Below are 27,215 nucleotides of genomic sequence, written 5' to 3'. Positions count from 1 at the left end.
TAGAATTAAACTCAGAATGAACAAGATGTTAATAAAACAAAACCAAACGATTACTTACAAAATGGTTGTGTGTTCCCTCCCACCCCTGTGTATTTTTAAATGAACATACATTCTTCACTCTTCATTTTTGCCAAAACAGAACACGGGACACTACTTAGAGCATTTTCTCTGAAATCCAGTTTGGTTATAGAATATGCAAGTATTTCGATAGCTTTCCCCCAGGCCTTGATCATCTCTTATAGATGGCACAATATTGACTAAAGGCTCTACAAAGATAACAAATGTAGAGTCTGCCTTCACTGTCAGAAACACTTATGAAAAATATTACTGAGAAGAAAATTTCAAGAGCACTTTAACATACAGAATGAGTGGCATAGATGTATGGGGCTTATTTTAAAGAGACAGCCTTTATTTAAAGTACTTAGTTTTGTAGATCTTATAAAGTAAACATTACAATACTTTTTCAAAAATATATTAAACTTGTTTAAATTTAAAAGGCAATTTCACCATCTGATGGGTATTTTTAAAGAAAAAAATCCAAAAGAAATGAACAGCTCAACTTAAACTAGATTTTAAACATTCTGCTTTGTCATTCCATCTCCTTTTAGCTCAAAAAAGAAAAGAAAAAAAAAAAGATTTTTTTACCCAGACTTTTACAGCGATAAGGCAACTCCAGGAGACTTGAATCAGCTCCCTGGAGATTACAGATACTGTAACTGGCTGCTCCTCATGTTTGATAACACCCAAAGGTGCAACTATCCATTAATCACAATCACATTTGTGCATTAAAATATAAAACTTAAATTACAGATTTTAAAAATATTACTAATAGACTTCCCTATCATAAAATGTTTTACATTTACAGTACTTGAACTATTTCAGTTCTGGGTTGATGAGGTTTAGGCAATTTACCACTGCAAGAGTTAGACTCCGGAGCTCACAAACAGCACAACCCAACCAGGGGCAGCAATAGTCGGTAGAGTCATAGTGCAAATCAAAATAAGGAGTGCAGAATTGCACTAATTGTTTACATTTCTAAAATATAAATGAACAAGACAAGATTCGTATATTGTACATGCAATAAGTTATAGTAAGCATCTGACAATGGGGCTGGATAATTCTACAATTTTAGCTGGTGTACCAGAGTTGAAGCCTGTGAAAGATAGGACTCGGTAAACAAAACATTTCAAAGCTCTGCTATCAGAGCACTTGAACTATGCTTTCATGCTTTGTATTTCTGCTTCCCCGTCTCACTGATCACACAGATATGCTGAAACAAAAGAAAATAAAAAGCTCCTGTTAGAAAGTAATGTAGGAGACTGATGTTTGCAGATGTATTCAATAATGCACTTCTGAAAAAAATAAATGCAGGCTATACACGTTTCAGTACCGAAGAGCCTTTTGATATTGTTTATGCAGAAAAACTTCAGCCTTTTTTTTTTTTGTCTACAAATCTCAAAATTGGACTTCCTCCCTCTCCTACCCAATGTGTTATAAGGTTAGTGAGACCCAGATGAAGAATTAATAATGACCTAACATGAAATGCAAACATCTCAACTTCCAACGTCTCCCCTCTCTAATTTTGATGTAACTAAGGAAATGCACTTATTTCTTGCAGATATATCTGGTAAGATGAGAAACTTCATACAGACTGCCACATTATTTCAAAGCTGACAGGAGAAGTGTAGCCTCCATTCTGCATGAAGCAAAACAAAAGTTAGTTTCATATGAGCTCCGGAACACTGTTGTGCTGCTCTAGCCTTTGCTCTCGTTGTTGCATCACTAACGGAACAGGCTTGCACATGAGCTGTGATTTACACAGAGGAGAAAGAGTGATGCGAGGAGACTTCCCTTTCTTCGTCCTCCCTAGTTTTAAATGGAGGAAAACATACGGGAAAAGTTACTCACATTCAAATCTCTAAAGTATTCGTTGTAATCTAGGGCGTATCCCACAACAAATTTGTCTGGCACTTCAAATCCAACAACTGAAAAAGAACACAAGTCATCAGTATGTTAGAAAATAACTTCCTAGAGTTCACTAGACCTTTTTACAGAGAATCTAGAATTTTATAGACACATAAGCATCCTAACAATTTATTTCTTCCATTCAAGTATCCTGAGATTAATATTCAAGCTATGTAAAGTTCTAACTTTCTTTGTTGATTTAATTCAAGTAAAACAAAATGAAATAGATTTACTTAGTGGTTCCCAAGCAGTAGCTTTCCGTTTTGTTTTAGTTGTCACCCTCACAATATCATTCAAAAGGCAGCACCTGTGTGACTGTGCCCTCGCCTTGGGCACAGCTGTAAGTAAGGTCACCTCTGGGATAACGAGCAGGTAGGTTCAGCTGTCAGCTCCCTCAAAACTACAGATGTGCAAGTCCAACAGGACTCTTTGTGAAGAGCTGGGAGAGTAAGCATGGCATCACCTGAGCCCCAGAAGGAACCAGAGTTACTGCAGGGGAACCAGTCCTTCGTCTTTGAGGCAGTGCCCAAACAAAACGCGCTCCCCTCTGGCTGCTCGCGGACAACGACCTGGTGTACCAGGACGTGCTGTGACTGCGGGACAGCTCTGCAGAGCAGCATGTGGTAAGTGCCGAGCTCTTGGTAGAGAGAATAGTGAAGACCACAGGGCAAAGGATGCTTTTTTATTTATGGAGTCACTTGCACTTTTCAGAAACAGGCAGGTTTTTTGTTGTTGTTGTTTTGTTTCTTTTTTTTTTTTTTTCCAGAGAAGCTGCCTAAAAAAACACATCAGCTGTTCCGCAGATTGTCCAAATGGCCATGGATCTAGCAGGACAGTCCTTGGATGGTCAAGAAGTATCAGTCCAAGCCATCCACACACACTGTAAGACAATCTAGGGATGTTTCCAAAAGGCTTTCTCCCCTCATGCTAAAAGTGAAAGACTCCCGAGCTGTGCTGTTTCTCTCTCCCTGGTTACAGTGAGGCTCAGTAACGAAAAAAACGGAGATAAATCACACAATTCCAGTGAAAGACTGTGTACGCTTCTGGAAAAAATAAGGCAATGTTTAGAGTCTACTTGGCCTCCTGATAGAGGGATAAAAGGCAGGCCCAAGCATCTCTGCTGCGTTGTCTCTTGCTTTCAGAGCTCACGTGTTGTGCACTGAACAGGTCCTCTCTGGACAGATGGCAAAACAAGTCATCTGCTGCAAGATGCTCAGAAAGGCAGACCGCTAACCCAGCTAAGCCCATAATAAGATCTCAGGAAAGAGGGGCATCCTTGAGTGAGGGAAACACCTGAATTAAGCTTTCAAGGCATTGAGAAATTTAAATTTAAGAATACTGTGCAAACTTGGAAAGGAGAGGGAAGAGGATGCAATTCTGCTAAACTCACTTCACTTCCATTGTGAAAGTGCACAGTCCACATGAACAGGAAATCAACCTCTGGCACAGGGATAAGACACACAGCCCTTTCCAAGCCAAGAGGGGCTATCACCGACACCCCTGTGCGCTCTGGATGCTATTCCTTTCTTTATGGTCTTGGGACAGACAAGAAGACACGACAGGAGTAACCCAGATGCCTAAACAAGATTGGGTTTATGCTATTTTGAACACCTTACCACTGTAAACTTTGATCAGATCTGTTACCCTGTGTGGTCCCCTTACATTTCAGGGGACATCCAAGTGGCACTGGGTGGCTATGTTTAGGCACCTGGAACACTGCCAAAAGCATCAAAGATGAATCCAGCAGATTCTGCTGACCAAACCATTTGATTAACATGCAAGCTAGGAGAATTTCCATGTGAAGAGGGATTAACTTGGACCAAAACATCAAAGTTTCCTATCTGTATAATAAAATGCCACAAAAAGTTAAGAAAAAAAGGCCTAGACCAAATCTGTATTAACTCCGTCAAAATACATTCCAAATATTTAATCTTCCCTAATAAGAGCAAAATAAATCAAAAACCATTCATGAAAACTTACTTGGAACACCCTTGGACTTTGACCAAAGAGTACGCAATACATCAACATATATACAACATATTTTTAAAAACTGATAATGGTTGTCAAAAAGTCACTTACAGTCTGGCCGATATCCCACGCTTCGAGGAGTTCTTTTCACCAACAAACTGTCAAATAAAAACAACGTAAAGCTGAAACATGGAAAAACACCAGGTACAAGTATATGAAACAGTTATGAAGATTGGCTGAATTCCACTTCAGTGAAGCTACCTGTGCATAATTGACAGCATAACTATATACATTTTAAACATATTATTCATTTGCAGGTGCAGCTGATCATAAAGAGAAACTCAAAACTTCCTAGAGTCATGAATGGTTTACAGCCTAAGGGATAAACAAAATGTTTGCAGGGAAGAGGCTGTGAGATACTTTACTGGAAGGATTTTCATTGCCAAAAGTGACTTAATGAGGTTTTATGTGTTTTTAGAAACCTCAGGTGCAATCGGTTTAGCTCACAGGTAAAAGGTGACACCTTGGGATCTAGCCAGACCAGCTGACTTCTTTTCAAAAGCATTAGTATTATGAAGCAGAAGTTCAGCTGGTTAAATGTAACCTCAATTGCACTTGTGCAACATGTCCTCAGCTGTTTTTCACTGGTAGTACTAATTACCCCCATAAAGAAAATGTAATTGGTTTTGATGATCATAAGCTGATAAAAACCAGCTCCACTTTCATAGAATTAATAGTCAGAGGTGTAAAAAGCACAGACATACAGAGTTGGGGGTACTGCAGCAGAATGAAATACCTTGCTACTTTAATTTGACTCACTCATTATTCAGTTGAGCACTTTTAGAAGATGACCCCATCATCCTGACATTTGGCTGTCTTTGAGATATAGAGACTTTGGGAGGAAAAGAAAAGGTAGTCGAAGACTGAATGTAAAGACGGACTAACATAACTCTGTGCATTAAGCACAGACCTCCTCCCCTCCTGGATTACCTCTGAAGGTGGGACTTCATTTGTCACGTTCATGGTTTCAATTTTAGACATTCAGTTTCTGAAACTTCTAGTTGAGAGTCTTAATTTGAGTACTGGCGTAAAACTCGATTGAACCAACCCAAAATCATATTAGCATTAATTCACATCTCCCTGCTACAACTGCTTAATTGTCAGAGAGAAAGAAAACAAAATTAAGAAAAGAAAGGCAAGTGAACTATCTAAGAGCATGGCACTGAAAGCTATCCAGCATGACCACGGTTACTTGCTCAGGTCTTTGGCAGACTCAAACTGCAATAGGTTTAAACAATCGGAAGCTAGGCTTTGTTCACGCTGTATTCTACTTGTGATGTACGCTGTAGCATTAAGGTACTATTCAGTGACAAATATTTAAAATCTGGTACATTTAGGCAGGCCATGGAGAAAAAAAACCAAACTCACCTTCAGCAGGTCACCCTCACATTATCAGCAAGAAGAGCTGCTCTAGCACATCTAACAACTGCCTTGACATTGTTATGGCAACACAACTGATTAGATTTTACACACAGCTCTGGTTTATCTCTAATCCCCAGCAATCATTATGCTTTTATTGCAAAATACACGATCACAGCATAGGAGCGTAAAAGATGCAATTTAAAAAGAAGTAGGAGGAATGTTGGTATTGGTTAATATTATCCTCAACATTTCTTACTAATTCTAAGTTATTTAATTAGAAAATGTTTCAAAACTAATTGATTAAAGATGCAACTAAGTAGAAAAGCCTAAAAGAGCATATGGCTGGGTGACTCACAGAATGACCTCTGAGGCTCAGCTACGCTATATACACTATATAAACAGTAATGTTTAGTGCAAACTAATTTAATTCTACAATTAAAGCTGGCAGACCAGAGGTCTCCATTGCACAGGTACACTGCTGAAAAAAAAACCGAAGTTGCAAACAGAAACACATTCAGATCCTGTATGTCCATAAATGTCAACCACTTACTTTTTTTTTTTTAAATCCCAATCTCTAGTAAAAGTTTATATTTATGAACTAAATTTGTGTTGAAAATACCCCTGCCACCTTGACAGATTGTTGTTTTAAGCCCAAAATTCTTTAAATTTAATTTACATTCTTCCATATACTTCTAAACCTAAGCTAAAGATCAGTGGTAAAACCCCACAAATATTACTAGAATATAAGGCAACACATGTACTGAACACGCACATGCTATCCCTTTCTGATGCACTGAAATTTTTCAAGCAATAGGACTGGAAAGAAGAGCGTTTCTGTTAGCCTTAATGAACATATGCTCCCGCAACACGCGGAAGTGGAGTTTAAACAAATACTAAACTCTAACTCCATCATATGTGACTCCTGCAGAAATGTTCCTTCCTGTTTCTCTTCTGTGGGAATGTATTCTATATTATCTTTTTTTTTTTCCACTGTGTGTCATTCTGAAGGTGAAATACAGCACAAATAATCACATTTAAAAGTTTACCTGGCTACTTTCACCATCTTTGGATTGTACTGCTTAAGTAGAGACAGCAATGTTTTCATTGTTTTACCAGTATCGATTATGTCCTGAAAATAAAAATGTCACGTAAGTGAGAATATTAAACATGTCAGAGTAGCATTTTCAAGTTTTTACTGCAGAAATTGCTCATCCAAAATAGCACGAAAATGACAAAATAATGTGCATAATCAAATTTGGTGATACGTACCACTATATCGTGCTTAAGCGATTCTGCTCAGTAGAGTGATCACAACAGTCAACAATAGTTCTTAATTGTTGTGGATAACTACTACTTTGAAAGCAGTTACTGAACTATGACCTTCTAGGCTCCCTCTGAAGATTTTATGGCTTGTGTTCCTTGTAGCTATTAGACAAACAATGTTTAATTCTAGTATTATAAATGTAACGTTAGTCTTGCAGTTGAACTCAGAGACAGATGTATACAACAGAAAGAAAATAAGAAGGGAAAATATTCAGAACAACCCATTAATGCAATTAAAGGAACAAGAAGTGCAATTTACATTACAGACCCCAAAAGATCCGAAAGACAAAGAAGCTGCACTGGCAATACCTGGGTGCAGTTCTAGAGTTTCTATTTATACACACTAAAATGATGTTTGACACACCATTTTAATCCCATCCCCTGCACATAAAAGCAGAAAAAAATATATATACATAGCTTACAACTGAAGCATCAGAAATGGACACCCCATTTGGGCTGACATAATCGCAAGATCTCTAGAGAGACAGTCCTTACCCTGACCTGAAATCAAGTTTATTTGAAGTGAACAGGTAGATAACAGAATTAGCTATGTCCTGATTTCTGGTTATTTTCTCATGACTCCCAGTTAAAATAAATAAATAAAAATTAACACAGCACCCATCAGCTATAACAGCTTTAACACTTAATGCTTTCATTCATGGTTATAAACTCAAGTTAAGGATGTACAGATATATAGACAAGAATAAAAGTTGGTGTACAAACAAAACCACCTACCTCTATGCTCTAAAATCAAAATAGAAGTTTTAGTGACTTTGCAATGCTTGATTTTCTGTTTATTGGAGGCAAATCTCCATTACGTGAGGGTTTTTGTTTGTTTTTTTATACATCAAAGGGATTCTGTATGGAAAACCTTAGTGCTTTGGTGCCTAAAATAATACGTGCTGTTTGTTTTTTTTGTTGTTTTGTTTTTTTTTTTTACACTGTTTGACAGTTAAAATGGTGATTGGTCAAAGGGTTCATATTTGACAGTGTATAAGACAAGGCACTGGAGAGATGATTCACTGAACAGATGAGAAACTAACCTACTTAGCTGCCTGGGACTTTGAAGACATACATTCATCTGAAATGGAGCAGATACATAATTAAATGCATCTGCCTATCTGAAGCAAAATACACTTCAAAGGACGCCACCGGTCACACAGATGACTGCTGTATACATACTAGTTTGGTAGGAGTTTTAGAACTGAACGTGTTTCCTGTGGAATAATGTAACCTTCTCAAACTAAAAAAAGACATACATAAAAAACACATTTAATGACAGAAGGAAACATCCTTTCATTTGGTTGCTGAATCAGTTGCCGGGGCTGTTTCTTTGCTTATGAACAAAGCCATTTCCACTGTTTGGAGCCTGAAGACATTATTACATTGCACATTCATTTTTCCTGTTTAGTACTTCTGCTTCGCCATCCTCCAGTTGGCGATCTTATTCTAGAGCATCCCTTGTAAATGTGATACTTACTGAACGTAAGCAACATCGTTCATCAAAGAGGAGGTATGAAAGCAAGATTTAAGCAACAGTACCTACTAGGAAATCAGACTTAAGTGTATTGTACCTAGTATCAAAGAACCACGACAAGATAGAGAAATGGGAATTTAGCATTATCAAAATGCAAATTAGGAATCAACATTCTCCATGCCTCTAAAGAAATTGTATACAAAGATGTTGGCCTTAGCTCTGTTTTCCCATGTATTTTAGGATATTCCTACTAGGAACTTCTTCCTACCCCTTCAGTTTAACTTCCTAGCTTGCTGTTATAAACTCAGAACAATAACATGCTTAGTATCACTTTGCTCAAGCTACTTTTTAATAAGAATTCAAAAAAAATCATGATATTTAAGAATTGACAGAATCACAGAAAACTGAAATCAAATGCAAACAGCAAATAGTTTTACACAGATATTTTCCTTGTTAAATTTGGCATAGTTGAATGCGATGTGAGAATTCAAAACACAGGTCATTTCAAATTCAGAGACCACTTGCAAAATTCAGGCCTAGAATCAGAAACTAAAAACCTTGAAACCAGAAACTGTAGGTTTTCTGACTTAAAACCAACTTCTGTTTGAGCTCTTTTACCAGTCACACATTAGAACTTCAAAGTGAAACATAATACTTACTTCCACAATTAAAACATTCTGGTGGAAAGAAAAAAAAACAGACAAGAAGAATCCATTAGCATTTAAAGAATACAGCATTTCTTACATATATTGTCTTCTATAACTTAATAATTTAATTTTCAATGCAGTTAAATATTTGTACCATTATTTATGTATGTTAGGACACGTAACAGTGAATTCTATTTAGTTAACATTTCTGATGCTCTAGTGACAATTAGTTGGCAATGAGACTTGCCTCAATGTCTCATGCTGAGTACAAAGTGGCCTTTGAATTCTTATAATGCAAAGAATGTCATACTATAAAGTTATGTAGTGTTTTGTCACACCTATGTCATTTACACTGAAATGGGACATGTCTTAAAAGACTGTTTGTGTGTAACCAGAAGGGGAAAGCAATGTGTTCTGACAGAACAGGAGGCATCCATGTTTTACCCACAGGTATCTAGCTCAGTGATCTAGCACAGTCACTGAAGAAAAGCAGATTCCCAATTTACATTCTCTGCATTTCCTTCTCTTCATTGCCTGTAACAGGACCCTTATTCCCTAACCTAGGCCTGCAACTTACATGTCAAGACAGTACCAACTCCTTTCACTATTGCAGTGAAACACCAATACAGTAAATAAGTAACGCTACCCTCTTTTAAAGGTACTTTGTTAACAACAACCAAGACAAGACTATTCTTAGGCAATGCAGAAAAACAAATTTAAAACTTGCTGATACTGAAGACAGTGAATATACATACATATGTTATGAAGTACAAACTAAACTGATGGCTCTGGTGGGGCTTATGCACCCCACCACTATACAATGGCGAATATTTTAAATGAAACACTTCCGTTTTCTTTTTTTCTTTTTAAAACTCTATAATTATTTGGTTCTTCGGTGGGGTTTATTGGTTTTTGTTCTGTTGGTTTTTTTTTTTAGGATTTTTTTGGGGGGGTTGCTTTAAACATATAATGTGCCATACCTTTCCAGTCAAGGTTGAAAGGTCATCCCCACCAATGACTTTTATATCTCCAGTTGACTGATCATTCTAATAAGAAAGAGCAGGGCAAGCATTAGCATTATCAGAATTGAAGTAATTTTTCTTCCAATAAATATCAAAACTGCAAAGTACGTAACCAGCAAATACCAAAGCTTTCAGAAACATTGCACCAGCAACATCTATTAACTAAGAAATTACAAGTGATCAAACTGAACGATGGTATTTCAGATAAAAGACTGTTTGAAAAAACACTTGCATAAATACAGGCACCACTTCTCATCTTTGACCATTATATATACATATGTACATAAAAAAATATTATTTCCCACACATTCATTAAAGATATGGAAAAAAAAAGAAAAAAAGTTTCCAAGCTGTATGCTGCTATAGAGCTGGTAATTTACATTTTAACCTTTGATGCCTTAGAAAGCCTTACTCTGAATAAAAACAAGCAATCATAACAACAATAAAAATAGCCATCAAACAAGGCAATGATTAAGAACAAGAAATATAAGCTACAAGAATAGCCAGAAAAGCTTGGGTTTGCCTATTTTACAAACAGTAATAAATTACTCATTGTGGCAATTAAACAGCAACACGGCTACACAATCCTATCACTAAAGCACAGCATTTTGCTTCAGTAAAACTAGGCTTTGATATAAACATCAGTGAACTGTTTGTTATATAAGAAAGTTATAAACAACTGCTAGGGGTGCCTCCAGATCTCTGCAGTTTATTTAAAGTCATTCAGCTGACTTTAAACCTTTACATTGTCTCATAGTTCTTGTTCATTGTGCTATACTCATTACTGTGCCACTTACAGATGATGTCATTATCCTACAATTTAATCATTTAAGGGTCATACCACTTTTCAAACTTCATTCTCACAGCTCCTTACTGCGTATCTTCCCTTTAGAAAACCTTTATTATTTTGCCGCTTCAATCTGAAGCCCAACCTTACTGCATAACCATGCAGACAAGCAGCAAAACAGCAGTTCCTTCCCAAAACCCCAAAATGGCAGATACAATAGAGAGGGGACCACAAGGGAACAGACAGACAGCCACGTACAACTTCCTGTTTTCAGTGACACACATATTCATACTGTATGAGTTGTTGACAAAAAACTAGAAGTGTTATCACACACAAAAAAGGGGTAAATGATTTAGAGAGAAACACACACTGAGCACACAATAAGTAACACTGGGATTACAGTAAAGAGAAAATGTATTAAAATCCCTTGGACAGTGACGTCAATGCTCTAGGATAAAGAAGTGCTGACAGCTCTAGGTATGGAAAAGCAGATAACGAGACTAACAGATACTTTCTATTTTAGATTCCCATGACAAACCATCAAAAAAAAAAAAAAAGGCAAGCACAAAGCATTAGAAAAAGCGCCTTTACAGTTTTACCCCACGTTTTAAAGAAAACTATAGCGAACAGAACCAATGCCACTGTGTTGAAAAAGTCCAAAAATAGGATGTCCAAAATGTCTGCTGCTTGACCCAGTAGATAGCAGACTGCTCCTGAATGCCTGAGATACTGGTTAGATTAATCACAAAAATGTGATTCAGTTAAGCACTGGATTTGTAACGCTAAGGGGCATTTCCTATGTTCATCATATCTTAAAATTATCTTAAACGACAGCTTTTTTAAGCTTTTCCTTGTTTATGCTGCAGGATTCTCTCTTATCTATTCCTACACTAGTAAGAATTTCATCCTTTTTCCATGGAAGGATGCAAAAAGCACCATTTCTTACAGAAGGAAGATGGAGAAAGATGTTACAGATATTTGTTCCATTAAAATGACATGCACAGACGATAGACCAGTACTCTCAGCACATGCATGCAGATCAGTTTCCTGGTGATCTCTTTGGCTACAAAGCAACACACTATAATCAAACAATAACACCACAAAACTACAGATCCCTGTAGAACCCTGTGGGTTATACATATTCAAGTATGGTGATCAGCAGAGAAAAACAATCTAACCAACAAAATCTTTCCTTCTCCTTCCCACCAAGCACCATACAAATTGCTAGATTTTTTAACACAAAACATAAACCTTCACTGGCATATAAACCTACATTCCTATGCAGGTACTGAGTTTCTGAGCAATTAAAGGATTAAAAATGGTTAACGAATTTCCAACACTGGTTTTAACCTGATTTCCATTGGAAAGAACTTTGTTTAATAATTAAGCAATGCTTTAATTATCTTCAGGAGCATTATTTCTGATTTCAGTACTGGTAAGACTTTAATGCTTTGTCATTTAACACATTAGAGATTTACTGTTTCGATCTGTTTTCACTGCCTCATTGTCATTGCTGGAAAACAATAACGCACTGCAAGATCGTAACCCCTGACAAGGCATTTTAAGTTCCTCATGGTATTTGCTATAAGGCTCAGTTAACACGAGATCTTTCAGAATACTGTCTCAACCAGCCTAACTAGATTTTGCCTTAAAGCTGCAGTACTCCTCCGAAAAGCCCTGTTTTCCTGAGCGACAATGCAACACATCCATTGTCTTTTGGCTGCCCTTTGTGACTACATAAGCAACTTTTGCTCAACTCTAACTTCACATGCAGGAAGCTGGTGAAAAGCCATTCTTCTAGCACAAGAAAAATAAACTATTTGTCAGGAATACAGAGATCTGGTTCTGTTCACAAACACTATCTTTCCATTTCTTAACAGCTTGCCAGATCATTAAAACTCATTTGTAAGGACTCCGAAAGCAGGAATTATAAGCAACATTTAATCACAGCTTCATCATCTCGGTATTCTTAGCGAATTATTTTTGGGTGCAATCCTAGTATGAACTTTGCATTATGAAACAAATAACCCATAAGCTTGCAAATATTAAATGATCAATTTCAAATAAGAATAGAACATCAATCACATCAATTTTAGAACCACTATACGAGTTCAGCTGCTTTGTTTATGCAACGATGGTATTTTTAACATCTTTCACCCAGTCTGCAAAGGCAAGCAGCGTGATCTAGTAATTGCATCCAAAAACAATCACAAGAGAGCTAGCTCTACTTTCAACTGTCCATTACGGTTTGTGATGGTTTTCCCATCACTAAGAATGCTGACTCCTCCATTTAGTAAAGCACGAATAAAAACTACAGAGCAGATTTAGCATTCCAGCACCATTAATAATGGAAAACTAAGTGAATCAATTACACGCATGTTTGTGTTAGGACGGTCTTACCCAGTCTATCAAGTCATGCAATCTAAAGAACGTATGTCTGGATATTAATAACTACCTAAGAGAGTTGACAGAAATGAAATGCTCGTTACAATCTGCTAGTGGGGCCATCAGGTAACTGGAGCTCCTCAGTCACATAGAACAAGAAAACATTCTCTACAGAATTGGCTGACAAAACCAAAACCCTGAAGGCAACACCTCATGGAAAACATTCTGCTTAGACTCCTTTCTGTGTACATTTCTCTGCTTTTCTCTTCATTTACTCCTTTTTACTACAAAAAGAGAATTAAAATTTCCATAATTATTTCGCTGTTTGGTTTCCTATATAAAAGCACTATAGTTTGGGGGGGACATAAAAAAATAAAAGCAGCAGAACCAAAACATGCCTAATGCATACAGATGAACAAAGAAAACATGCTGTACAATAAGCCTTGCACTTCAACATAGTGTTTTTTTCCAGGTGTTTCACAACACTTATCCAAGAGTTTGTTCCAAGTTACTTGGAAGGTGGAGAGAGCAAAAAGGGTGTAGTCTTTATATTTTAAATAAATGAACAAAGTTATTGGATGTGTTCCTTGAAGAAAGCAGAAAATACAAATTTCCTCCCCAAAAAAGGTGGGAGTCGTCATTTCCTATTCTTTTAAATATTATCCTCTAATAGAGGCATTCACCTTTCTGTTGTGGCTTTTACAGACAGCGTATGTGGGCACGTGGTGGCTTTGTGGTTGAATGGACTGGTAGAGGGAGCCTGAATCTTTTGTGGGGAGCAGAAAGAAAGTGTGTCAAGCAGCTCTCCCTTTGCAAGATGTAACGAAAGGCTGGCATGTCCCTTTCTGCCTGGCCTTGCCTTCTCTTTGAAGCGTGCAGCTGAGTCACTGCAGCACGCTCTGCAGACATGACGGTGGTTTCCAGGTAGCCCCAGGACATCACCACGCACACACCTCGGGAGCCGGCACGGCTCTTCTGCAAACTTCTGGCTTGGCCAAACTCTGACTCCGGTCTGAGCTTTGCCACGCTACGAGGTGAAATGGTTACAGATCGCTCAACAGCAACAACGCGTTTATGAAGCTCTTCTACAGTCCAACCTAAATCTGCAAATAACCCTATCTCTGGTTTAATGAAATGAATGATGAAGTAGAGTTTCCAATTTAGTAATCTATTTTCTTCTACTGCAACAGGCAGTCCTCCACAACCACGACAAGCAGCTTATACTACTGACTGGAAAACGCGGTCATTGAGGCACAGAACTAACAGCATGACCTTAAGAAGAAATTTATTTTGACACCATAAATTGAAATCAAAAAATGTAATTATTTCCACACTACAGACGATCTTATGGAAGAAATTTAAATTACCTGCAAATACTGTCTTGAAAACACAAGACTAGGCTGTCGCTGATTCGGGAAGCATGCAGTACTAACATACATCTGCCTCCTCCTTTGACCTGCACAATGTAATCTAATGCTTCCCTTATAAAAATCTTACATACTACCTCATGCTCCGTTTCCCTATAAAGTTAAATCCTTGTGTTCAAAATGAAAATAAATTCTCTTCCAAAAGCATATAACCAAGGCAACCTACTCTTAGGCTTTAAAAGGTAGCACCATATTCAGTGGCCACTAGCCATAAATCTGTTTTTATGAATCTAGTATTTCCTCAAGGCCAAATGCAATTCATTTCGTTCACTGTTCAGTTGAGCCAAACAAAAGATGAGGTACGGAACCCACGTATAACCATGTTCGCAGTTTTCAAGTCTTCCTATCTGGTGAATGATGTCTAAACCACATGAAAATTCCTAGAATTAAGTTTTTGTAATAAGATTTGCAGGACTATCCTCTGTATTATTCTAGAACCACAGTTTTAGAGGTGGGATAGGGGGCAGAGAAGAAAGTTTTTAAGAAGTAAAGGACATGGAAAGAGTCTCTTTGCTCTGGATAAGGATTTTACTGGGCTGAGGAGATAAAGTCTGAAAGAAACCAGATCATATAAGATAGACAAAGAACAAGTTAGCTTGTGACTACTTTTTTGCTCTTAATTCTCTTAACTATTTGTATAAAATTAGCACAATTTAGGCTGCACTTAGGCAAAGCTTTTGCAGTATTTAGTGATAATACTAAATCATCCCTGTTGTTAATTTGAAGTTAGTCAAATTTATAGAAAAATTGCATGGTATTGCAGATATACTTACACAGTAACTCTTCAACCTAATGAAGTCTACAGTCATGGGGATTGATTTGTCACTGTTTCTGTTCAGTGCTTTGATGTAGTCTAATAAATCAGCAAAAAATTTATAGCCACCCTTGAGTACACAGAGAGCTACAATGTGATGTCCTCCCATGCCCTTCATAATTTCTCGTGCCAGTCTCTCTGTCCTATACAAAAAAAAAAAAAAAAAAAAAAAGAGAGAGTTAGCTGTCATAACACATTTAATTTGCTTACTCTAGCAGCAGTATTTTGTACTGCAAACAACAACAGCAAACACATGCAAACTCAGAAGCATATTTTGCTCGGAAATATTTGCCTACCACTTCAGTCACTTTAACCCACTATTGGTCAACAAAGTTTTGATTTCCAAGGTTAATCCAACAGTAACACTGCCAAACTCCTTTGTTTTCATACATCATACTCAGCCAAAGCAAATCTGAACACCCTGAATTGTTTTGCCGTCAGATAAGAGACATAAGGGTGTTTTCGTCTTCCAAAGATAGGTTCAGCTTCCATGCAAAGAGCAAATAAATCAACACAACCAAAAAACTGAGGAGCAAGAAAACTCTCAAACTATCAACTATAGCTTTATGTTTTGCTGAACTAGAGTGCCAGAAATTTGTCCTGACTGCAAAATATAATGCCAATAAAGCAGAGCAAGAGAACACTGAACAGTTTTTCAGTGATCATTGTTTCTAAATTTATCTTGCAATTTATTTCAGCAAGCATGGTATGTATTTACAGTGTAGCAGCTGACAGCAGGTTTCTCAGAGAATGCCTACCATTATAAACTTTACATCAATTACTTAATGACCTGTACTTCGTCCAATTTTTTTCCTATACAGGGTCTTTCAGTGTAAAGTTAAAAAACATTTTATTATAAATACTGTAATAATCTAATCAAACAGCACCATGCAAAATCTAGAAGCATTCCTATTCACATGATCAACTCAGAACCGCTCTTCAGTGGTTCTGTGTCTCCAGCAACTCCTCCACTGAATTTGTTGCTCATTCTGTTAAAAGGAATTAGGCAACTATCAAACACAAAGTAAAACAAAAACGCCTTATAGGCTTATGTACCCATTTCTCATCGCATGAGATAAAACTTCCAGAGCAAATCACACATTTCAGCAACCACAAGTGACAGACTGGTATTTGCAAAGGCTAATGTCTTTCCCAGAAAGCAGGGGAAAATCGGGCATTAGTTATCTACCACATGAACATGAAAAAGTCTATCATAATGTGATTAACAATCTACTCTTATTAACATCCTAAAGACGTTTGAGAGACTATAACTGTTTTTAGATTGAACTAGCAAAAGTAATGTGTTCTAATTACTTTAAGAAAGTAAAACATCAAAGAAACACTGTAAAGAAAGTCGTAGACTGCTACGTACCACAAATTTCTTTGAGAATTGACAAATTTCCAAACAATAGCGTAACTGCAAATGTACAAACTCTTTGAAGCCAAAGAAGAAAGAGTTAATTAACACGTGTATTTCTTAGTCTCTAATTAAATGTAATCTGTTTAGACAGTCACCAGGCAGCAAAACTATCACTGGAAGATTGTTTTTTCCAGTGTCATGGAATCAGCTGGAGCAGTGTACTGTCTGAAGTCAAACAAACCTGTCCATGATGAGCCCATGAGGAATATAGACTTTTTCCAAATCATCTGCATAATGTTTAGGTATGCAGAACAAGTCCAGGTCGTAACCTTGTTCATCATCGCCAATCTGAAAAGGAAATAAGGTGAGATTTCTACAAAGTCTTACAGAAAGCCTGTAGTGAGAAACTGCCAATCCTTTGCTTTACTCAGTAAGCTACCAAATCTATTACACTCATTGGGATCACCTTATTTTCCTTCTGAACAGAACATGAAGTGGAAGCTTGCAGAACCCACAGTTCACAAGAGTTGTCTGAAATGCTACATGAGCTGTTGCTCAGCACGATGTGGAAGGGAAATGATTTCAAGCCCTAACAACATTTCCCCCCATTGGAGAGCAGGAAAATGAAATTACTACACCTCAAATAATCTTATTTCATTAAAAAAAAAAAAAAAAAGAATCAAGCAGCTTTTAGCTTTTCAACATCTTTGATTTCAGCAGTGTAATGCAAAACCTGCCTTTGCAACTAAGCAAGCAGACCTTGTAACAGGGACATCTTCCAGATCTCCACAACACCAAATCACAACAAAACACACGAGCCAGCTGTCAACACAAGACAAGACAGCTACATTAACGGGACAAGTTATGTGCCTATGAAACAAGCCTTCTCAGACCACGATCTGGAAACAGTGGAGGTTCAAGACCTTCAGAATCAGAAATTAAAGCCCTGCTTCAGCAACCTGTTCCGCACGGGCAAATTCTCCATGTGAAACAGCTTGCAAAATTAGCAGGTGTGTATTAATTAGGACAACGGGTTAGCCTACGTACATAATTATACAACCACTGCTGAAGTTCAGGGCATATTGTCACAAAAGCATCAAGAAAAACTTCCCCTGAACCTTAACCCCGCCGCCACTTGAAAACGACGATATATTTTTAATCGCTTCACTTGTTGGTTATGCAGCTGAAGGCTACTCGGTGTAAAAAGAACTTCGGAGGGAACACCGAAGCTTACTGCTGGCAGGGCACCGGGGCAGGCATTCTAAGCATCCACCTCAGCTACGCTGCCCGTGCAGAACACGCTTCCATTTCAGTGCCCAAGGAAGCACTTACCTTGCCTCTGATCAGCCAACTGTTTACATGTTTTTTGGCTGCGCAACCGGTAACGAGGATTTCAGACGGGAGCCAGGCCTGCCCTCCCAGCCACAGCAGCCCCTGCACAACCCTTGCTCACACCAGGCCAGGCACCGAGCCCGCGATCAGGGGCCCTGCAGCCCAGAGCAAGCCGCTACCGCAAGTCAGGATAGGTCCCTCTCATCAGCTACGGAAATTTCCTACGGTTCAGCCCCATAATTACATCTAACACATCCACTACACCTTGCAGGCTACGTTTGGTACGGAGCGGGCTGTTCTATGGGTTCTACAGATGGACTTTTACCAGGAAAGTAAACGCAGATTTGCGGGCACAACCTTACGGCAGGCACCGCCGTGGGCCGCAAGGCACCACATGTGTGTCAAGCTACCGCAGTCGCTCACAGCACCCGGGGGTGGGTTTAAAAAAAAATAAAATAATAATAATAAAAAAAAAAAAGTAAGACTCTTATCAGAGCACAGTGACGATGAAAAATATACCCTCAGCACGTTCTTCCCCCAAAAGGCATCCTAGTTTGGGTGCCTGAGCTCCTTACACCGCGCTCCTGGGTTTTGCCACACAGAGCAGCACCTCCCGAGCACGCTCCGAAGAGCAACAGGAATAGGAAGTTGTGCCACGCCGGGTCGGTAGCCGATGGGAAGTTATTTCTGGGCGCTCTCTGAGGCAGCAACCCCGGCTTTCCCAACCGCGGTAGCGCTGCGAGCCGCCGAAGCAGCGCCCCGTAATTGCGAAAAAAACCTGCCGGCCCCTCGCCCCCTCCGGCGGGCAGGGGGGGGGGCGGCCGAGCGGCCGGGACACCGGGGAGGAGGCGCACACCGCGCCGGCAGCCGAGGGGCGCTGGGGGCCGGGCAGGGCCGGGCGGGGCGGCCGAGCCCCTCAAGGTGACTCCCGGCCCGGCGGCTGCCCGCCGCGTGGGGCTGCCCCGCCGCCGGCCGCGCCTCCACGCGGAGCGCCCCACGGGGCCGGGCGGGCGCAGCCGCCCCCCGGGCTCCCCGCAGCCGCCCCCCGGGCTCCCCGCAGCCGCCGGCCGCCCCCTGCACGATCACTCGCCGGGCTGCCGCCCCCCCCTCCCTCCCTCCCTCCCCCCCTCCCCGCACGCCGGGCCCAGCGGGAGGCCGCGGCGGCGCCGGGCCCGCACTCACCACGATGCAGGGGCTGGGGGTCGCCATGGCGCGGCGCGGCCCGCCGGGGCGGCTGCGGGCGGCTGCGGGCGGCGGCGGGCAGCGGGGAGGCGCCGCGCCCCGCAGCGGCCCCGGCGCCGCCTCCGCGCTCCCCGCCCTCAACATGGCCGCGGCGCCGCCGCCCTCTACACCGGGGGAGGCCCGGTGCGGAGCCGCCCCGAGGGGCCAGGTCCCCTCACGTCCCTTGGCGCCCCGGTGCCGGTCCTCACGGGGGACCCGTGCCGAAGGCCGGGGCAGGGGGAGCCCCCGGCCGGCGGCCACAGCCCCCTCCTGCCGCTGGCGGGGCTGGGGTGCCCGGCTGGCGGGGTACCTGCCCCCTTCGCAGCACGAGCACGGGCACAGCCGGGGACGCGGCGCAGGTGCCGCTCCACGCCTACAGGAGCAGGGAACCGATAGACCCCAAAAGTAGGATTTAGCTGGCGGCGGCTGCTTTTGCACTGAGCAAAGGGACGGGGGGAACAAATGGGAAGGGGTCCCCTGCACCCCGCCGCCTCGTTGCACGGGGTGGGCAGAAGGGGTTTCTTACCGAACGCATCTCCGCTGGATGGAGGGTGAGGCTGAACTGTGTCTCCAGGCGCTGTCTGGCTCTTTAACCGCCTGGAGGAAAAATTTGGTCTTGAAGTCAAATTATAAGAAAGAATGGAAATGCCTGGATGGCTCCAGTGGTCTCATATGGGAAGGAAAAAAATAGTAACAGAAGCGTCATTTTTTTCTGTAGGTCCGGAATTAAGGGCAATGCAGCAGTGCAAATGGAAATTCACGGTTTCTTATATTCTAGCTTAAGCAATTTATCAGCTGAAGGCATTCCTCTGCTTTCTGCAAGGGTGGAGACCTAGTTTTATTTTACACTGCATAAAGACTTCGCATCAAGGAAAGGATAATGATTCTTAAAAAGTACTTTATTCATACAGTGCCATGGCAATGTTCCTTCATGCCAAACAATTCCTGATGTACACCTAGCATTACTACTTTTGGCACAGAAATCGGTTTGAGTGTTCCTTTGTATGAAACAAACAATTTAAGCAGATCCTAACGCAGCGAACGGGCACGAACCCTAGCGAGTGCAGTTTTGTTGCAGCGAGGTGTTCAGCTACAGTTCGGGTGGGTTAGCTCTGGAGCGGGAGGAAGGCGCCTTTATCAAATTGCCTAGGGCAGCAGAATGAAATACACCCAGCAGCTAACTAAGATCAGAAACATGTCATAGCTGGCCCATTTCCAGAAGGCTGGGAAAAACAGCAGCTGCCCTGTCAAGTTCAGAGAGCGCCTGACATTATTGGACAGTGGGCAGTATCTGTCAGGAGACTACTCAACCACGGGAGTGGTTCAGGATCTGCTTTTGTTCTAGTTACTGAAGACGTTTCTAATTAATGACTGATAGTAATGGCTACTATTAAAAGTAACATCCAACGGCATCTTTCTGATTGCACGCAAAAGTTGTTGGCATAAGTTCTGTGCAACTTCTCCCAAGCGGACAAAAGCATTAGTCCTTTTTGCCCTTCTGGGTGAGCGATTTCTTTGTTCTTCCTGCCAACCAGCACATTTCTGGATCCCAAGCATTCCTGCTGGCACCCCATTACGGAAGGAAGAACAGATTTACAAAAGCATTTGCTGATATTACAGGAAGTTGGTTAGCTCAGATCAGCAACAGATTTAGTAGATGACCAGTTTTAGCCTTGTTGGTATGGGAGCCATTGATGTTTCCAGGGCAGGGTCAAGGGAGGTGATTTGGCGGTACCTGGAAGCTGCACATTTTCTAGCTAGATGATGCAAAACGGTTGGAGAGCCAATGTTGTGATTTCTCTGGAACGCACAGCTTTTAGAAAGCAAAATAATTTAATAAATAATGGTTTGTTTCTGAGTAGTTTCCTGATTTCTAAATTATTTTACCCTGTGTTACCATCCAGGAATATCTTAGAGCTCAGGCCTGGCAAACCAGGGCCTGTGTGAATGTCAGCTGTATGTAACTTTTCTAACAGACTTACTAAAACCTTGCTTGGTAACCACAGTACCCCAACAGTGGGGTACCTGGAGACAATAACTCAGCATTTATCATTTGGAGACACTTGAAATAGCGTCCTTTGAGTTAGATCTTCAGGTCACTCAATGTCCCTTCATCGATCCCTCTATGTCCCCCATTTTTTTCTCCTAGCTTTGCCATTGCTGCTGGGTGACTCAGAAGGAATCAGCGGAATTTATCTGTGTTTTGTTTTGTTTTTCACAAGACAAGCCTCCTAAAAAAGCAAAGAGCACAATGATTTTTCAGCAGATTAACAACTGAGACCAGCAGGACTCACTTTTGACCAGAAATTTGTCTGTGCAGACAAAATGAGCAAAAATGGAGAATTCAAGGCATATCAAACTGTGATCCTGAGATAAACACCAACATTTTTAATCAAGAGGAAAATCGGAAAGGAATATTTTACTAAATGTTACATAGTGTTCACCAAAATATGAATTTAGCGTGCAAGTGTTCTGTCTTCATCATGGCCACAGAGAAATCTCTCCACTTTTACTTGTAATTTAAACTGCGCAAAATTATTTTTCTGGCCTTGTGGCTCAAATAGGAGAGGAAGCCAGGTATACCAAAATGACATTTGCCTTGCAAAAGCAAAGCAGGACAAAGAGCAGGGACAAGATCTGTCAGGAAACCCAGATTGTTTCCTTCACTATGCAGTGAGCATTACTGAGAGGTGCTTTTTCTCCGTGCCAGTAACAAGGCAAATTCCTGTTCCCTTCATTCATCAGCGCTTGTATCAATAGAGTCTTTTCCAGAAACCTGTGGAACCCAGCAGCTTCTATGTGACACTCTATCAAATTAATGTGACTGATGGCAGCCAGGCTACTCTGCCAGCATAACTGGAATTAGATGTTACAGGAATCTCGCGGAGCACTGGGTGGACAGACGTCCACATTACAACGTGCGTGTGCAGCAAACTCCTAGGATCACACAGGTGTAAGTGGCCTTCTGGGAGAAGGGCTGTACGTGGGAACCATGCTTGCTGAAGTCAAGCAGCTCATTTTAGCCAACAGTTTGTACTGTACCTTCAACTTCAGTCAGAATGGCAGGCTGGCTGACTCCAAACACAGGTGGTTGGCGCTGGCAGGAGGTCTTGCTGTCAGGAACACAGAAGTGGGGCAGAGACATGGGATTCCCCCCTTTGCTTAGTTGCTTTTGAAGGAACGAACAGGTTAATCTGCTTTCATTAGGCATCTGAGTGCAAGACCTACCTGCAACCCTCAAGAAACATTTCTAAATGGCTGCAGAGGACTAGCTGTGTCACTAGGGGCTCCCTAGCTGTGAGCCAGACAGAAGGATTATTTTTAAAAAAATCTGGAACCTGTTGATACCAGCATGGACAAATGGGCTTACCTGGCTGTCACGTGAGGATAGAAACTCAAAAGATGATGAGAGGAGGCGGTAAGGCTATCTGAGCGACAGGGGAGAAGAAATGAGGAAGGCCAGCAAAAGACTCCAAGGCAGCAATCTGATCAGATAGATAACTCGCTGACGAAGGCTGTATTCGCTGAGGCTTGCAGATCCAGCTGGCACTGTCTCAGTACAGACTAGGCATCAGGTGGCAGAGCTCGCATGCCAAGGCTGCTGCCTCCCATGCAGATTGTGGCAGCTGTTCAAGTATCTCAGAAATCTTTTCTGGGCAGATTATAAGGGAAGCGGAGACACGAAGCGCACGCCAGGCTGGGAGGGAACTGCCCATCAGGACTCCCCTCCCCTTTGCAGGTCCTCTCGAGTTGCATGGCACAAGCTGGCAAAATAGGCATTCAGATCCTCAAATATTAAGAGCTGTTCTAGGAGTAACGCCAGACCCTGAATCTGAATTTGGGTTAAACGTGCAAGACTGAGATGGGCAGTAAGGGCAAAGTCAGATACTTCAGTGGAAAGGGTGCCTTAAGAACTCAGTTTACACTTAAAAGGGGAAATAAGTGCATTTTTAAGATCTCAAGATAAACAACCTGGTAGTAGGGAGATAGAATTCCTATGTATTATCTATCACCCATTCAGGATCCCGCTTCACCCAGTGGAAAATCCTTTCAGAAATCTGTCCTCAAAAATCCCTACGAGACAAGGATGGGAACTGCTCTGAAAAGGACTGTCCAGCCCCGCCCCATTCTAAGGGGAGAAATAGCCTTTCTTCTGGGACAGAGGAGATAGGACCTCCTCTGAACCTTCCTCTAAAGAGAGGGCTAAAAACTTGACGGTCCTGGCAAAAAGAAATAATCTTGAAGCTTTTTCAAGCTACCTGGCTCCAGACACTAATCATATTTAGCAAACAGTACATTTTAATTAACAGTACAGGTTAATTGCAGAACAGAGCACCTGTACCTCTACCTGCAGAAATCTAAGATGCCATGAAGTACTGAACAGAGATGGCAGTTTTGTAAAACTCTGCTCTTAATTTCATCTATTAACTGAAAGCCTTTCCTCAAAATGTACGTCTGTAATATCTGATGGGCTAATACAAGTCTTAGACAGTGATATCATCAAGTTTTTAAATTCACCATGGTTTATCTAAATCTCAGATTGCTTGGTTTGCTTGGAGTCCGGAAAAGTTTACCAGAATTCAGTTCCCTGTTGATGTAAATATTGCTTGACAGTATCAGAAAGGCTTTCCAAAGGGAAGTGAGACAGACTACAGCTCCTGTCTCTTTGAACCCCTTCCAGGCACATCCTAAATTACAAACTTACAGACCAACCAGTGTGGTCATACTACTGATGAGTTTAAAAAGAACGCAAAGTACAATGACGCTGATCTTCCGTTTAATTCCCACACAAATCAGATAATTGGATACAGAAGATTCAAATATAAGCTGAGTATTAGACAACAAAAAAGAGGGAGGAAAAAACACTGTGCGAAATTACCGTGTTTTCAGTGATTTATGTGAAATAGCTGAAAATGATCGAGGGATTTAACTACTATCTTGGAAGATATTCTTGCTGCAAATGAGAAATCACGATAAAGGAAAATGTGAAGCTTGTTACATCTAAATGATCAACAGCCTTTGAAAGAAATAACAATGAAGCTTGGTATTCAAACTGAAGCATTCATTTTCACAGTCAAAACATATGGAAGGGCATGATGTGATTTATTTTAGGGCAAAATGTCACAAATAAATCACTGGAAAATATGGCAAAAAACAAGAAACTTGTAGGTGTCAAGACCTGAATGAATCACTTCTATTTTTCAGTCCAACCGTCCGGGGAGTCCTGTGTAAAAAAGTTTATTCTTTTTAAGCTCATCTAATTTAAGGAACTGACTTTCCCATTTCATGCTGTCGTGTCAGGATTTAAGGATGTTTAGTTAGCAGCAATTTGGAGAGTTTAAAAACTTTTTGCAACCTAGCTACTGCAGTTCTTACTCTACAGGAAAGAACTTTTTGGAGATGTCAGCCGAGTATTTCAACTTTAGATTAAGGGCCTCCTCCCTGCTTTGAACTTGGCAGACTTCAGGGATTGCCAGCACTAGTCTTGACAATGGTGTAACTCAGACATTTAAACTTAAATTGAGTAAGCTACCTGCACTCTGGAAGAAACTAAAATTGATACACTGTAGGGACTATCGAGACTATAAGCACTGCTGACTGCATTTAACTTTGGCAACTTTTTGTTTTGTTTTGGAGGTATCTAGGCTCAAAACTATAAGGCAGCTGCATGGCTGCATGCCAGAAGGAAGTTCTCACAGCAAAGCTGTTTGCACTGCGTTGACCTATTTTTAGTATATGCTTAGGGAGTGAGCTTCCTCCCTCTGCCCCAAGCCTCTCTAATGCCCTCCACTGGCAGGCAGGATCTGCGCAGGAGCACGTATTTTCTTCGGGTACCAGTGTAAGATTTTAAGATTGCTGCCCTAATTCTGTAAAGATTGGATAACAGATCAGTCACCCCCAACTCTGTATCATCACAGAGTCCACGTGCACACAATGAAGAAAAATCAGTAAGTTGTGTACAATAATCCCTCACCTTTGTATAAAGTACACTTCGTGCACTAGAAACATGTATTGAAGTTTTTGGACATAATCAAGGAATTTGGGAGTAATGAAGTACTCCCAAAAATCTGAAATAGAAGAGTGGATAATGCGTTTTGCTGGGTGGTGTCGGAAAGTTCATGACCTTGCAGACCTGTGCCACCCTGCAAGAGCATGTTATTACCACCACAAGTGCTATTTTAAATGAAAAGATGAAAAAGGAAATGCGTGGCTGTGAGCCTTAAGGTCAAGCTCAGGACCTGTGCCAGTGAAGAGTTTTACTTCAGAAAAGTGGTTCTGACTCCCTTGCAGAAGGCCTTAGAGTGGAGGGGAGAAGAAGAAGAAAAAGCTGGTAGGAATTTCCATTAGCCTTATCCCCAGCACCTCCAACCTACAATTGCACCAGCCCCAAAAGATGCCTACAAATATTCCCTGTAAAATCTAATTCCAGGGATTCCACGATCTCCCCAGGAAGCGTATGCTAGAGCTTAATTCTTCCTACTATCAAGGACAATTACCCACTCTGATGGCTAAGCTAAATGCTTCCGGCAGCAACTTAATCTATTTTTCTTGTCCTACCTGCAGTGCTGAGAACTGTTTCTTTCTTTCTTCTCTGCGGCTCTCTCTTACAGATTTGAGAAACATTTTTCTCTCATCACCTTAAAACAAGGCTCATTTTCTATCCTGTCATCCCTCTCATTGCTTTTCTCTGGATTATCTCCACTTTCTTCACATTTTCCATGGAGTGCAGTGCCTACAGCGGGATACCACGTTCCCAGAAAGGCGTTCTACTATCACCTAAGGAAGAAGGACCAAGACATGCATCTTACACACTACATTCCTGTTCATACATTCCACAATGTTTGTGTTGTTGTTTTTTTTTCCAGCACATCGTTGAATCACGTTCAGCTGGTGACTGGCTATAACCCTAACAGTACTCTTCTGTAGCACTGCTACTCTTAGTAGCCTGTCCTGTCCTATTCTCTCTTTGTTCAGCTGATTATTGCTTTGGAAGTGCAAAAATTTACATATGTAAAATCCATTTTGGATTTCCTGACTCATACTCTAACTCTTTTGAGCTTATCAAGTTCATTTTGAATTGTATTTTACAAGGTCAGTAGTTAGCTCAAAACTGTTAGCTCACATTATAGGTCTTCCCTACAATTTAACCAGCATGTGCCATTCAAGTCACTAATGGAAATAGCAAATAATATCTAGTCAGAGCAGAAGCGTAGAGAATCCCATTCAGTATATCCTTGCAGTCTGTGAATGATTCACAACTCTGAGTAGGGTTTTCCAGGCAAGTTTTGTTTTCCGAGCAAGTTTTCAAAACCTCTATTTTTAAATTGGTCTCTGACCACATTCCCATGTTTTCTTATGAAAAGTCATGAAAGTAAAGCTGTGTTCACTGCTTCTCCTCTGCTCAAAAAGTTTGTTATCTGGGTGTAGAAGGAGCAACATTAGTCTGACACAATTTGATCTTTCTTTTATAGGCTCACAAACAGTTTCTCTGTTCCATTAATTTTCCAGTTCAAATTACTGGCCCAGAGGTCTGAACAGAAAGGTGGAAACAGAGACACAAGCTGAGACTTGAGACTTTACAGCATCCTTCTTTTGTCTCTAAGGCTTGAAAGTCATTTACCATATGTGGTACATGATCTAGGCACAAAGATAACTACTTTTGTTTTGCCTATGCTTCAAGTCTCTTACATATGGTAGATTAAGTAGAGCTCATTTAAGTGGGGACACAGGAGCCACTGAAGTACTCACCACTCTGCCCTAACAACACGCTACATGAGGACAACGAAAGCCGTTTGCTCCTGTGCCTATGGATTCCTCTGTCATTATTCCAAGATCTCAGTGACCGGCTATTACAATGAAGACACATCCACAAAACAGAGAAGGCTCCTCAACAATATCCTGAACCTCTTTCAGTGCTTCCAGCTGACTGAATGAAAAACAAAAATATACAGCACATAAAATAAATATCTATCCGGTAACTATTTACATGGCATCAAACACCATGTAGTGAACTGCTCCAAACATCAAATTTGACAATAAAAAACTTAAAATTAACCTCTTCAGG

The 27,215-nt window shown here is 40.8% G+C and overlaps 1 protein-coding gene across 2 annotated transcripts; it reads right to left on the bottom strand.

The window, feature by feature from the left end:
* Positions 1 to 388: 388 nt before the first annotated feature.
* On the bottom strand, positions 389 to 19,220 carry HPRT1 (hypoxanthine phosphoribosyltransferase 1). Of its 2 annotated transcripts, XM_035541186.2 has the most exons (9): positions 19,112 to 19,220; positions 16,839 to 16,945; positions 15,197 to 15,380; positions 9,783 to 9,848; positions 8,815 to 8,832; positions 6,402 to 6,484; positions 4,045 to 4,091; positions 1,909 to 1,985; positions 389 to 1,270 (listed from the first exon to the last, which is right to left on the bottom strand). In XM_035541186.2, the coding sequence occupies exons 1-9, from the start codon at positions 19,136 to 19,138 to the stop codon at positions 1,223 to 1,225; spliced, it is 657 nt and encodes a 218-aa protein (XP_035397079.1). In that variant the 5' UTR covers positions 19,139 to 19,220; the 3' UTR covers positions 389 to 1,222. The 2 variants fall into 2 exon arrangements, with proteins under 2 accessions (XP_035397079.1, XP_035397081.1); XM_035541188.2 differs by lacking the exon at positions 8,815 to 8,832 and having other exon boundaries at positions 19,112 to 19,207.
* Between the last annotated feature and the right edge of the window lie 7,995 nt (positions 19,221 to 27,215).

Source organism: Cygnus atratus, chromosome 13 (genome assembly GCF_013377495.2).
Source record: "Cygnus atratus isolate AKBS03 ecotype Queensland, Australia chromosome 13, CAtr_DNAZoo_HiC_assembly, whole genome shotgun sequence".
NCBI classification, from domain to species: domain Eukaryota; kingdom Metazoa; phylum Chordata; class Aves; order Anseriformes; family Anatidae; genus Cygnus; species Cygnus atratus.
This window is presented reverse-complemented; position numbering and strand designations above follow the sequence as displayed.